We start from the raw sequence: 14,477 nt of genomic DNA, 5'->3' as shown, positions 1-14,477 counted from the left end.
CCAACCTCAAATTAAGCCCACCAGAGCTAGTACCAGAAGTGAACACGTGTTCGCTTTTGTATCGTCCCACCAAGCCGAATCACAAGGGAAGATTGACATGGGATGGGCTCACATCAGTCTTCCCACAACAGGACGCCAGCGGAGAAAGCCTGTGGAGGAACCAAAGACATCCTCACTGAACTTAACCCGTTGATAACATGGACAAGTCCCTACAGTTTCCTTTGGCCACAATACAGGATGGCTTTGCCATTGCGTTCTTCCAAGCGACCTCCCCATCTAGCTACACGCTTGGTATTCCTGGGGCAGGGGGGTGTTTCTTACCGAAGTACTAACTAGGTACAGCTCTGCTTTGCTTTTCTGAGATCAGCCCAAGTCAGCTAAGAGCTGCAACCTGTAGGGAACACTTGGGGTGATGATTTGATTGCAGAGGAGATCTAATTTAGTGAATGCTCTGCAGATGAAAGGAGAACTTTTATCCCACACCCAAAACCAATAAGTTGCATAGATGCATAAAATGTTCACATGAGACTATTTCTGCAGAAGCTCCTAGAGTTTCCAAAAAAAGACAGGAGTAAAATGTTCTACTAGATATCACAAAGTGATGGAGATGGTCCTTCACTGGGAGAAGAAACCATTCAGATTGAATGACTATAGTAATTACTAATTAGTTCCCAGACACTGAGAATGGAGACCCAAGGAATTTCCCAAAAAAAAAAATGGAATGGCCAGGCTAATAATGATCTTCCCAAAGTTGTAAATATGATGTGTCTGGCATCTATACTGCCCAAAAGTCTCCTGTCAAACTGCTGTAATGTCACCTTCAGTCAAAATAAGTAGAAAATTAAGTCACCCGCCACAGACCTTTCTCCTAAATTCTGTCCTCTCCCATAACCTCACCTGAAATCTGGAGATAGGAAGAGGCTGCAGCACCTGAATGAAGACCTTGTCTTCCTCCTAAGAGGTGTCTTATTTGTTTAGGTGGAGAAAGGAGATCTCTGCCTAAACTTGTGCTAAGCAGTGAAGGCAATATCCGAGGTTGAAGGATACACATGAGCATAGGAATCAGAGGAAATAGTCATTAAGGGCCCTGATTCATAGATCTTTGGCTTTCAAATAGTGGCACCCATGGAGAAGGGGGTCAATCTGCAAGATGGTGGGTGTGATGTGATGCAGGGTTTCAATTGCAACACCCACCCACCATTTGGGAGGTTGCAACCCAGGATCTCTGAACTGTGGTGGCTTCATGGATCTGACACATTTGGGTGGGGGGACATAGCCTTATTCTCACATTATGTAATGGAACAGAATGAGTAGCTTTGTATTCAGCTGGCTGAGTTTATTCAATACCATCTAAAGCCAATTTTAGGACACATCAGGAATGGAAGCCTTCTGATACACAAGACCAGGCTCCACTAATTGTACTTTGATTTCCAGTCTTATTTATATTGTAGTTATTGCTATGTCAATGACCCCAAATACTTAATTTGGTTTAATTCAATCACTAATGGTGTGGTTGCTAATGAAGCAAGTGAAAGTTTTACTGTGACTTTAAATAAACAACTCTGAATGCTTAGACCTAAGAAATGTTCTTTAAGGGATCCAGATAAATGGAAATTAAATCTAAGCAGTCTTGCCTATTTTCCAGTACTGTTCTTTAGAGCAGTGTTTCTCAACCATGCTGGCTGGGGAATTCTGGGAATTGAAGTCCACACCTCTTGAAGCTGCCGAGGCTGAGAAACCCTGCTCTAGAAGAATGAGGAAAATAGCGATATTGTGGTCATTTTCCCACTGAGTCTCAGCCTTCCCTCTCCCTCCCTCCCCTTCCCCAATTTTCCTTTCCTTCTCCCTCCCGATGATCAACTCAGCTCTGCTGAAGCAAATCAATTAGGGAATTGGGTTATTTTATTTTCGTTTTTTGTTTTTGTTTTTTGTTTTTTTGTTTTTCTTTCTTTTCTTTTCTTTTCTTTTTTAATTTATGTACTACAGAGAACAGTGTCGTCTTGTGGCCGTTCTCGTAGGCTGTGTTGGTTTAACAAGCGTCCAACCCTTTTTGTCTTTGTTGTTCTTTTCTTTTCTTTTCTTTCCTTTCTTTCTTTCTTTCTTTTTTTTTTCTTTTTTTGTCTTTCCTGCTCCCTGCCCCCTGTTCCCACAGGCTGTGCGTTTGTCACGTTTTCGACAAGGGCAATGGCACAGAATGCAATCAAAGCTATGCACCAGTCCCAGACCATGGAGGTACTGTATCATATGCCCTTTCATTGTTTCCTTTGTGCACATGACTGAGAATGTAAAGCTGTGTTCTTCTGGAGAAGATCAGATGTACGACAGTCCTGGGCAAATCTTCCAAGTTCACACCCCTACGTCCCGTGTTGCTCCCCACATGCTCTTCTTTCCCCATTTCTGGGAGATTTGCTTCCCTTAATGATCTGAGAACAGATCTCTCTGTTGCTGTGCCCCCCGTTCAGTGGCATTCAGCAGATTTAAAAAAAAAAATTTTAATAGGTTTGTTGACATGCCATTTTGCTGTCTGGATGTTGACGTATCCCTTCAGATCTGATTTTTGGAAAATAATAATAATAATAATAATAATAATAATAATAATAATAAAGCTGTCCTCTGTGAGGCTGCCAGTCCTAAATTCAAATTGGCCAAGGGACAGGAAAAAGGGCAGATTTTTTTTCTTTTCTGCCTGGACAGAAGCATCCCCTTATTCCAAGGGGCCGATAAATATTCACAATATGCCCTAGTGAAATGAACTGCTGGAGACAGCAAACTTTAATTCCATCTTTGACTTTACAGATATTTAAATTTAAATTATCCCCACATTTTCAAATTTAAAAAAGGGTGCTCCCTCCAGCCCAGTCTGTGATTTTTGTCATGGTTTTTCTGAATTTTGCACATACACCCCAAAAAAAAAAAATGCCTCACAAGTCGACTGTGTCTTATTCTGGATCTTCTGAATTAATCATTTGAGACAGCATGTTCTATTGTATTCTGTACTGTGTATATGTGTATTAATTAATTCTTAAGCATTTGGATGTTATGTGCACTTTTTTCTTGCTTTTTTTTTAAAAAAAACCCTCTTGAAATGAGGAACATTTATTTTTATATATATATATATATATATATATATATATATATATATATATATATATATATATATATATATAAAATGCTCTAACCTCCCAAAGCATGCTGGGTACTAAAATTCCAACATTATTTTGTCTGTGTCACTGAATGGCTTTGTGTGATGAGCAAAGAAAGAAAACAATTAAAACATTAAAAATGCATGGAAATGTCTTACGTATTCTTGAGAAACACTGATATTGGCATTGCAGTGTCCATTGTTCTCCTGCCTTCAGTTGAAATTATTTTGATATTTTATAATCAATTTGTCTTTCTTTTCAGTGCTATCCATTTTTTAGAGTGTGTTAGATGTGACGCTTGCCACAGAAAAGAATCCAAATCACTTGAATAGAAGCATGCTTCTGTGTGCAGATTATATATATATATATATGTATGTATATATATATATGTATATACATGTATATATATGTATATATCCATCCTTTTATGTGGCCTGCTTTTAGTATTTTAGCAAGTAAAAGTATTGTTTTGCCTAAAGACAAAAGGATGGACAGATGGATTGGTGGACGGATAGATAGACAGACAGACAGACAGACATATCTTTTTGCATATCTTTGATTGAAAATCTCAGAGGTTTGAAATCTATGGTTATTTGCCTAATTTTTAAAACCTTATGATAATTTTGCAAGAGACAAAAGCCCAGAGAGAATGGTTTGTGAGGTGGGCAGCTATATAAACCTGAAAAATAAATAAATATTGAGGGCTATGGCTTGGGTTCCTGGGAACTGTCAGTTAGGAAAGGAATTCCCACAGATCTTGGCCATGCTGGCAAAGTTTGATGGGACTTGAAGTTTCCTGCTCCTGAGGTATGGCATCCTCTAGAAGCGTATGGACCTTCTGGGAGCATTTTAGGTTAGCAGATATGCCAGATTGTGCCCAGTACAATTACTACAACTGAAATTGATGTTGTGCCATGATATAGGCTAGTAGCTCTTTGGCAAGGGGATGAGGTAATGGCAAACAGGATTGGTTCTGAAGTTGATACTATCATCAGTTGTAGAATAGAAACCACTGACTGTTCAGACAGGCCATCTTGTATATTACAAAATTCTAATTTCTCTCCTCCAGGGTAGGGTCACCAGGGATATTCCCATGTTATGTTTTGGCCAGCTTCCCTTGAGTTTTCTCCATTCTGGTTTCTCCCAGTTATTGAGAAAGTGTTGAAGATGGACGTTTCATAGAACGAGACGTGGAGAGCGCTTTGTGCACCATCTAGTTGAGTGTTTTTCAAACTTGGCAACTTTAAGATGTGTGGACTTCAACTCCCAGAATTCCCCAGCCAGCATGCTCCCAGAATTCCCTTAAGCATGTTTGCTGTGGACTTCTGGGAGTTGAAGTCCACACATCTTAAAAAGTTGCCAAGTTTGAAAAACACTGATCCCCCTTGCTAAGACAACTCCAGACCAAAAGCTTGCCCTCTTAGCTACATGGTTCCTTTTTAAAATTACTTTTCTTTCTCGTCAGTATATTTCTCCTAATATTCAGTTAAAATCAAGAATCCTGTAATTTAAAGCCGGTAGTTCCACTCCTGCTATCTGAGGCAGCAGAGAAGGTGTCTTTGTCCTTTTCTAGGTAACAATACCTCATGAGATTGATGGATGCTATCAAGCATGAATTAAGCATATTTCATTATTCCATGCTGCTTGGTTAATGTTTGAAGGAAAATGATGCATTCAACCTGGAAAATGTGAATAAGGGAAACAGGGACATCCTGACTGGGTGCTTTGCTCTAAACTGGAAAGCTACTTCCACTGTATTCTTCATCATGCCACCTCCCATCAGCCATAGCTTGTGCAAATCCACAGCCATCCACACAGCCTATCCTTGCACAGGGGAGGAAGACCACGTTCTTGTGTCCACCCTGGAGGACTTTACCACTGTATTGCATTTCTTCAGTTTCAGTTAAGCTTGGCATTCTTAGTCCTCAATGCAAGTTGTGTACAATACCTTATGATAATGCACAGGGAGCAGAGTTGCCATCCAAAGGTAAACTATCCCAGATTTCACAGAAAAACCGTGCTCAGATTCGTGCCAATTGGCTTCAGCATGGCTCTTGTGAAAATCAAGAGACCAAAAAAAGAGCAGAACAGAAACAACCGCCTTTCCCCACCTATCACTGCTGATAGCAGCAGCTCTAGAGGGCAAATCTGGTATAAATGGGCCAAAACATAATGTGTGAATATGGATTGCTTCTCATGCAGAATGCTTTAAAAATATAGATACCTTTCGGTGAAATGCCTGTATCTGAAGAAGGAAGGAAGGAAGGGAGGAAAGGAAGAAGGAAGGAAGGAAGGAAGGAAGGAAGGAAGGAAGGAAATGAATGGACAGGGAAAAGGTTTCTCAAGTATAGCTAGCAAGCATTGGTAGGAACAGGAATAATGATATTCCTTTAGCTTGGCTTTGATCTCTCTGCTGTTCTTCAGATGTGATGAGACTACAGATCCCATGATTCCCATCCAGGCTGACTAGAAAAATTGAGAGTTGCCATCCCCATACACCTGGAAAGTGCCAAGGTTGAAAAAGCAGCTTCAAGTCTAAATTATTCTGTTGCTTTTCTTTATCCTCTTTGACCATTAACCTCAACACTCCTGCGGTTAGCAGTTGACTTTCAACAACCACTCTTTAACCTGGACAGTCATCCAGAAACTAGAATGCTAGGCCCTTAGGCTGCTCACCTGCATTTTTAATGCAAAGAAAATTCTTTTCGAATGGGAGAACATATATTAAGCAATTGAGTTTCATATGAAAGTTACTTAAGACTCAGTGCCTTGTTTTCAGGACTTTTATCTCTCCTGCACGTGCTGCTAAGACAGGTTGTGTTTTCAACAAGAGAGCAATATGCAAAATGAGGGGGGGGGGAAGAAAACATGCTGAAAAACAAATGTCTTCCAAAATTAATAGCTTTTTTAATGGCTGTTTACACCCCTATGTTTTGAAATCACGTCCTTTATAAGCTTGTGATTGCCACCACATTTTAATCTCATATAGGGATATATATGAGGTTATACTCATGCACTTAGACAGACATCTAATTTTCTTTCTTTCTTTTTTTAACGATGGAACAAATATGTTACACCCATAGCCTCTCTGTTTTTGATTCAAAGCCACTTTGATTTGTATGTTTTCAATCTTCACGAGGTTGGTTCTATTAAAATTGCTACCCTGGTGAAATATGAAGCAGAGGGGGGGTAGGGGGATTATAGATTCATAAAGCACTGCTGTAATGTTTTATACAATTTACAGCCAGTTAAGCATTCATAAATAGAATATCAGATGCCACGCAAAGCTGAGGGCTGCAAGTATTGCCTGGGACAAGTATCTCACATTCCTGTCCTTGAAATTTATTTCTGCTTCTTTTGGAAAAGATTTTAAGAGCTGCGCTTATGTCTGTTGGAAACTGCCTTGTTTCTCCAGTGCGATCTTCCATGAAACAGACGCTAACCCATGGTCCCTTTTCTGCCTTTTAAGCTGGCGGGGGGGTCTGCTGTGTGTTTCATAGAGCATATTTTTGCATTAATATTTTAAAATACCCAGGGGAAGCAAAGTTTATGCCAGGGTGAGCCTAAGTTACAACCCACCCCTGTGCACTTACCTAGAGTCCCTCTTGTGGGGCCAGATGGGCGGTGGCAAAATTTGATAAATAAACAAATAATTTTTATTTCCCATCTCTCTGCAAATACTTTTTTTGCAACAGATGTAAGCAAGCAAAACTATGAATTCTTCTACTTCTCAAAAGCCATGAACATCTAAAGTTGTTTCAGTCAGAGGGCTTTTCTGAACAGAATTCCATATCATGTGGATGCTGGGTACAGGTAATCCTCATTTAGTGACCACAATTGGGACCAGCCACTCAGTCACTAAGTGAAACCGTGAGTGTGCTTTTGCTTTACAGACCTGTGAAGGTTGTAAATGCAAGGATTGGTCATGAAGTTGCTTTTTCATCACCATTGTAACTCAAATGGTTGCTAAATGAGGCAGTCGCTAAATGAGGACTACCTGTAGACACATAGAATGCACACATCCCAGAGTGATCACTTTCTAAGCATTTTGTTTGCAAGCTGGATATGAATGGCTCCACACCCACAGGACAATGTTACTATAGGAACACACAATTATTTCTTGGAAATTTCTGATCACTTTTATAGCGGCATTCTTCAGGGAAAATAAAACATTTTATTAATTTGCTATTTTTTTAAGTAGAAGAAGAACGAAAAAATTTTAAACCACTCCGTTGCACATTCCTAAGAAAGTTTCCTTGAAAATTGCAGTAAATGCAGTGAAGCTCATATATATATACATCCATCCATATCTCCAAGTAAAATTTCATAGGAATGTACACTTTTAATTTATTTTAAAATGATGGAGTGATAAGTTTAAAAATAAAACTTTGCATGTAGCAGCCAAAGAAGAAAGAAAAAAATCATCCTGTATTATCTTACGACAGTTTCCAAAATTCACTGGGGAACAGTTTATGGGTTACAAACTAAGCACAAGGTGTCCGATTTCCTTCCCTTTTTCTCCCCTTACAGTTCCTTGCCTGCTTCTAATTTTTAACTCTCTAGAACCTTCTGTCACATCTGACCCGGAAGAACATTGCTTAGACCATGCTCAGGTTAGGAAGAAGACAAGCTGATACACGGAGTTTTGATTTTGACTTCTTTCTCTACCTATAACAAATCAGGACATTCCTGCTTTTCAAGACTAATTAGTACATAAAAATATGATTAGCATAAATTTCTATTTAATATTAAAACATGAAAACTGTGGAGAAATATGGGGAAAAAAGGAGGAATCTACTTCCTTCCTTCCTTCTTTCCTTTCTTTCTTCCATCCTTTCTTCCTTCCTCATTACTCAAAGCCAAAACAACCAAGACAAAGTCTTTTATAACATTAAAAGAGACCAATTAATGAATCCATTTCTAAGCTCCCATGTTGCCCAAACAGATTTCTATGCAGAAATTGGCATGCAGTGTGATCCTCTTGACTCACCATCCTATCTTCTGTTTTGATCTGCTTTGGAGATTCCTTCAGTCTCTGGAGCAGATTTGGGGGATGTGCAGGAAGAGACGGTGAACACGGAATATGTTGGCGGGGGACAGAATTTCCTGAGCAATTAGATAATATCAAGTATTAGACATAATGCTAACCAGGAATGTTTGCAGAAGATGGGAGTTGGGGGGCAGAAATGTCAAGGTTGCAGCCACAACTACCATTTTGACTTTTTGGACCCCCTCTGCAGAGCCCCTTGAGATTCTGATATCTTTGCACATCCATACATGAGTCCTATAATCAGTCACAAAATTATAGAACATCTCAAACAAAGAACTCATAAAAAGACTCATGCAGATAGATGAGGTATACCCTAATATCTCACCTGTCAAGCTTGATGCCTGGTAATTTATCCCATCCAACACTAACCAATCTGACCTTATTTACCAGCCAAAAATGGCTAAAGTGAATGGATATTTTCTTTCTGATTCAAATAGAAGATATGGGGACCCAACCAAATTAAACGAGGGGGCCAAAATTTAAACCGCTGTCTCTTCAGACACATAGTAAATACTCCCACCAATCAAGTTCAGCTCCTGGTGACAACCTGAACACACTCATCAAGTTTTCTTGACAACAGTACGGAAGTGGTCTCCCAGGATATTTTTCTATTTTTGACTTCTCAGGCAAGTCAACACCGTGTGGCCTCCTATCTTAAGTACTACCCAGGCCTCACTCAACGTAGCTGTCTGAGGTCAGCCAAGGCCGGCTAGGTGCTGCCACCTAGCTGGAAATGTGTGATAGACCTTTTTCCCCACCAATCTGTCCAACCACAGGGCTGTTCTTCACCAATTGTCGTGAAGTTTGCTGACACCCAAAAGGACAAAGAACAAAGACGTTTACAACAGCAATTGGCACAGCAAATGCAACAGCTCAATACTGCCACTTGGGGAAACCTTACAGGCCTTGGAGGATTTACCCCACAGTACCTGGCTGTAAGTACTCACCACGTTTGTTTACGAGCATTGTCAAAGCAAACTTGCCATGCTGGGTTAAAAGGGTACGGTTTGAATAAAGCAGGGAGGATCTCTTTCATTCAAAGGTTGTGCAAACGAACCCATTGCATTCAATTGTCCTGCAAGGGAGGCATGAGAATATCTGAGGCTAAGACAAAGATTGCAGTGAAATTTCCTCCAGTTGACACTGTCACATTTTAATAGATGAAGTTTCTGGGTGAGTGGATGGGTTCTGATGGGATGTCCCTGCGAGCATACAGATAGAGATGTCTGCGTATCTCAGTGCAGGTCTGAGCTTTACACCAGCGCACTGGAAAAGTTTTAGACATCAATATGAAGTCTACCTCGTTTCAGCACTGAATTCTGTATATTTATGTCTTTTAATGGTTTGAGACACTTTAAGAACACGTATCACTGAAAGTTGAGTCTCTACCTTTCGGATAAAGGTTGTCTGCACGCAACCTGCTTAGCCAGCTCAGTTTCAAACCCTAGAAGCTGCATTCGCACAACATGCTCAGCCTGGTTAATGCCTGACTTACTCGCTTGCTTGTTCATGGCATAGCGTGTTGAGTGAAAGCAGTGGGTGTAGTCCCTCTGCAATGCAATCTATAATGCACCGTTGGAAAATGGGTTAGTTCAGTGACCAGGTCAAGCCTATAGTATGAAGAACACAGCCGAAGTGTAAATGTGTGGAACTGCAGTCTTATCTCCTGTTACCCAGGAGCAAAGCCTATGGACTTTAATGGGACTTGTTTCTAAGCAGACCTGTACAGATTGTACTAAGGGGTTCATAATTAGGCCATCAATTCTCTCTAGTTTTTGGAATCCAGATCCAGAAGCATGTGTTGGAAGCCTTATGTGCTTCGCACATTCTCATACCATCCTACTTTTCTTTTTGAGATCTGTCCACTCCATAAATGGCTGCCTCACAATGGCTGTGTTCACACAACATACTTCCTCTGGTTCAGCAGCATCTGTAGGAAACTGCCATGATGCCAAAGCAACATCACACAAATGCCACCATTAGACACCGGCATCTGACACAAGAACAGTACATCACTTGTGGCATTTCAGAGATAACATGGCCATGCACAAGTCATCATTTGTCTCCTCTTCCCCCAACCCCATTTTCTGGATGCGCATAAGGCGTTTTTATGTCAAGGAATCAAATCTTGAGTTGTCGGAGAAAATGCATGTTAGAAATGCAAGGAATAATTGAATAATGGTTTGCATTCACACAACACATAAAAATTGGCACTAAGCAAGTGTAGCACATCATATAACTAGGGTTACTACTGACTTGGTTAACAGCGTTGGATGAACACAGGATCCATTTTTAATGAAATAAATTAGGTTAGATTTGTTCCCAAAATGGGTTCATGCAACACTTTATTCTCGGTACCTTAACTAACAAAACACGATTCCTGTGTTCATCTATGCTGAGGAAAATAAATTATATTCTGGACTTTATATGACAGCCTTGTTCACCCAACATGCTTAGTCAATGGCAGGATTTTTAGCACACACTAAACCACTAACCATGCAGCCTCATTATAGCCTAATCTAGGCCGTTATACCGAAGACCTTTTTCCATTATATAAAAGAAGTGTATAATCTCTAGCTTTGGCTTTGCTAAGAAAATTAAAGAAAATTTAAATGAAAAATCAATTCGCTCTTTTTTTTTGTAATATGGAGATATTCAGTGGCTGGTATACTTGTAGGAGAGGGTAGTTTGGAATATATTTCAGCTGTGTTCACACAACACACTTAACCAGGCCACTTGAAGATTGGCTGCATTCACACAACAAACTAAGCTTGGTTTGTTTACTTACTTTGTGTGTGTGTGTGTGTGTGCATGTGTCCATGTACGCATCTTAATAAATTGTAAGTCCAGCCTATCTGGTTAGTTTAGGATTGAGCATATTGCACAAATCCACAAAACTGGTAACTTAATAACCAGGATAAGTGTATTGTGTGAAGGCAACCATTGTTTTAGCATGTGTGTACACAGTGGGAAGAAGCCAATCCTGGTCCTTTGGCGGATAAGCTTCTGTTCCACTGATGGTTCAACATGATAACACACAATAGATGTCTTCTTATCAAATGCAATGCAAGGAGCAGGTATTAAACAATATAATTGGAGCTCTTTGGCCAAAGCAACCATTGCCATTTCACTTTGGCCAACCTAGTGGCCAGGCCATATGTTTTTTAATCTTCTCCCCACAGATTTGCAACCCACATGTGTTTTCTTGTAAAATGGAATGGTTGGATTCACTAAATATGCTATATCTGAAACCCAGATTAACAAATCACAATTCCTGCGTTCATATCACACGTGGCAGCCAAACCAATAAGCCATCCTGCAGCTTTACATGGTTCACCGGATGTGTGAAGGCATGGGTGCGAACACATCACTTCCCTGAAAAAGAAGAAATATTCAACATTTGGTCCTGGTGAAAGGACCTCCATAGCCAGGCCCACCTGCACCAACCATGCACCCTCAAAATGTGTTGGAATTACAACTCCAAGGGTTCCCAGCTGGGAATGATGGAAGCTGCAATCTAACTTTGGTGGGAGGATGGGGAAGGAGGCCTTGCGTCCTGAAGAACATCTGCTGTTCAAAGGATACCACAAGGTTTTCCTTAACCCCTGGCTAGGTCAGGTAGAAGTGGGAGAAAGGTAAGATGCTGATACCCAAAGCGGAAGAACTCTCTGTTCCCTGATGGTTTTGATGCATTTTTCACCATATTGACTTCAAGTCATGTGCAAGTTAGGTAAAAAGAAAAGCAACTGCGCAAGGGAACCTCTCAGGGACAACCAGTAAGCATTCTCCCTCCCTTCCCACAAATTCTTCCTTCAATGTATCACCCACCCCTGTGTACCTGAGCATTTCAGGGTCTGTGCTTGAAGATCTGATGACTTTTGCACCCCTCCAGATCTCAAATTCTCCAGATCTCAAGTCATTCTACATCCCTTTACATCATGATTGACATAAGTTGTTCATAAATATATGGACTTAATAAATAGGAAAATCTTCAGTGGCATTCTTCTGCATGGGAGGGAGGGAAAAAATAATTGGCTAAATTTCTCAATGATCTGGATTGTGCAGTTTGTCTCTTCCCCCACTTCTGTTGCCTTTCCCTGCTGTGCATTTAGATAAAAGGAGACCAGTTGCACAAATATATTCTGAATGAAGCATCAGTACCCATGACTGGCATCTCACGCGGTCATTTAAATTTGATAATTGAATGTCAATTTAAAAAGATATTTTTTTCTTGGCGAGATGGTCCAGATTTCCAGTCAGCCACGGTATTTTCATGGCTCCTTCCTTCCTCCACTTTCCGCTCACATATTATGCTGTATGAGTAACATCCTGCTTTGATCAAACCATGATTGTTTACTATATTCAGACCAAGTTTTGCATGAGCCTTGCAACTTAGAATGATAGTTTGATTTGAAGAATCAGGACAACTAGATTGGAAGCAACCTTCTGTATCCATTTGGAGATCAAGCTAAATGAGACATTTTACAAAGCTTTGGATAAGCTTTGATCTCCACTGTGGTACAGAGACAGATCAGAGACAGATCTACATGCCGGCCTCTTTCAGGCAAAAGAAACTGGAAGCAGAAGATAAGGGAAAAGAAAAGGAACGCTAAATCTATTTTACATGAACATCATTCCATCCTTTCCATCCTGTTTCCACAATGTACACACACTGCCTTTGGTCCTTGAAACTCTGCATCTTTCTCTTTTTTTCAGGATCTTGTCAGTTCCGCCCAGCCATGATTTCCTCAGTCTTCCCCTTTCTTCTGACCCACAAACTCTTAATTCATATATTCCTTTTGCAATTTTCTTCTCAGTCATCCTCTCTATATGACTGAATAATCATTTTTATATTTCATTATTTTATATTCTTGATACCATCTCTTCCTGTTTTTATTGCATGGACTTCTAAACTAACCCATTCCCACTGCCTTCCACTTATTTTATGGTTCATCTGACATGCCTAACTCCCAATTCCATATAACAATGTAGGCATAAGCTCATTCCCATCAACAACTGTTTTTGCGTCTTTCAACAAGTTTTCGTTCTTCACAACAAACCACACAACCCCAGCATTTGCAAGTCTTACTTTTCTTTTTTTCCTCCTTCCTTCCTTCCCTCCCTCCTTCCTTCCAACATTAATGTCCTCAACTTTAGCAAACATTCTGCCCAAGCACACAGCTTCATGTTACTTTTTGCCATCTAACATTCCCTACAAATCATTTGTGTTCTTAACCAACCACACACCATCATTTGCACGCAAAGGTACACACTCATTCTCATCCCCAGCCAACATACTTCTAATGTCATCATAAGCATTCCATATACATTTATCCATAAATTCATTAAACAACTGAATGGCCCTCAAGCATCCAGGTCTTACTACATGTTGAATTATTACATGTGATGTTGAATCATTCACTAAACATGCCATTTACTCTCACCTATGCTTCACTTCCATTATATCCTGCTCCATTGTATTCAGCAATTCCATATCATGAACATTCAATGAGTGTTCAGCATTCAATAATTCAAGCTTATATGCTTTCTCTAAATCAACAAGTGTACAACAAACCTTCTTACATACATATGTTTCTCAAAGACCTGCTGAAGGCCAAAAATCTGGAACGTACGTCTGTTGCCCAGCAAAAAGGCACGTTGTACTTCCCAGATTTTGCTCATTGTCACCTCTCCCACCTTTTCAGTCAGGATTCTGCCACACACATTTCCAGCTATGCTTAACAATATGATATCCTGTGATTTTTGCATTCGATCTTGCTACTTTTCCCTTTGTATAAGGAAACAATAATGGCATTCTTCCAGTTACCAGGCGTGCATGCTGTCTTCACCTGCAAGTTAGACAAGTAGACAGGCACGCCAAAAACATCATGCCCAGTTATACCGTCTATTCCTTTAGCCATACCAGTTTTCAACATCTTCCCAGTATTTACAACTTCCTTTTCATAATTTCCCCCCTCCCCTTGGGCACTAAGATTTATAGCATTAATTTCAGTTCCATTCGTTGACATATCACCATTTTCTTCTCTATACACATTCTGCAATGTTTTTCTCTAAATCTTCCTTTTATTCGCTTTCTCTTTCACCCACAACCTCTCTTACTTCATCATCACACCCAGCACCCATCCTTTTTTCATACTTCTTGTCAGTGGAACTCCACACACTTCGGTGGCACTTCGTAACATAATTCATTTCATTCTGTTCCAAGCAGATTCCACTTTCTCTTTCTCTTTCCTTTCCCTTAATTCGGTTGGGGGATTAATCCC

General features: G+C 40.1%; 1 protein-coding gene across 3 annotated transcripts in view; it reads left to right on the top strand.

Annotated features, from left to right (window-relative positions):
* Positions 1 to 14,477, top strand: part of CELF2 (CUGBP Elav-like family member 2) — a 330,160-nt gene that overhangs the window by 259,998 nt on the left and 55,685 nt on the right. For all 3 annotated transcript variants that reach the window (XM_063309524.1, XM_063309523.1, XM_063309522.1), the window contains 2 exons: positions 2,153 to 2,232; positions 8,970 to 9,128. In XM_063309524.1, the coding sequence (XP_063165594.1) occupies positions 2,153 to 2,232; positions 8,970 to 9,128 (239 nt within the window). The remainder of the gene's footprint in view (positions 1 to 2,152; positions 2,233 to 8,969; positions 9,129 to 14,477) is intronic.

This window comes from Candoia aspera, chromosome 7 (assembly GCF_035149785.1).
Source record: "Candoia aspera isolate rCanAsp1 chromosome 7, rCanAsp1.hap2, whole genome shotgun sequence".
NCBI classification, from domain to species: Eukaryota; Metazoa; Chordata; class Lepidosauria; order Squamata; family Boidae; genus Candoia; species Candoia aspera.
Note: the sequence above shows the minus strand (reverse complement) of the source record. Positions and strands in the feature narration are given on the sequence as shown.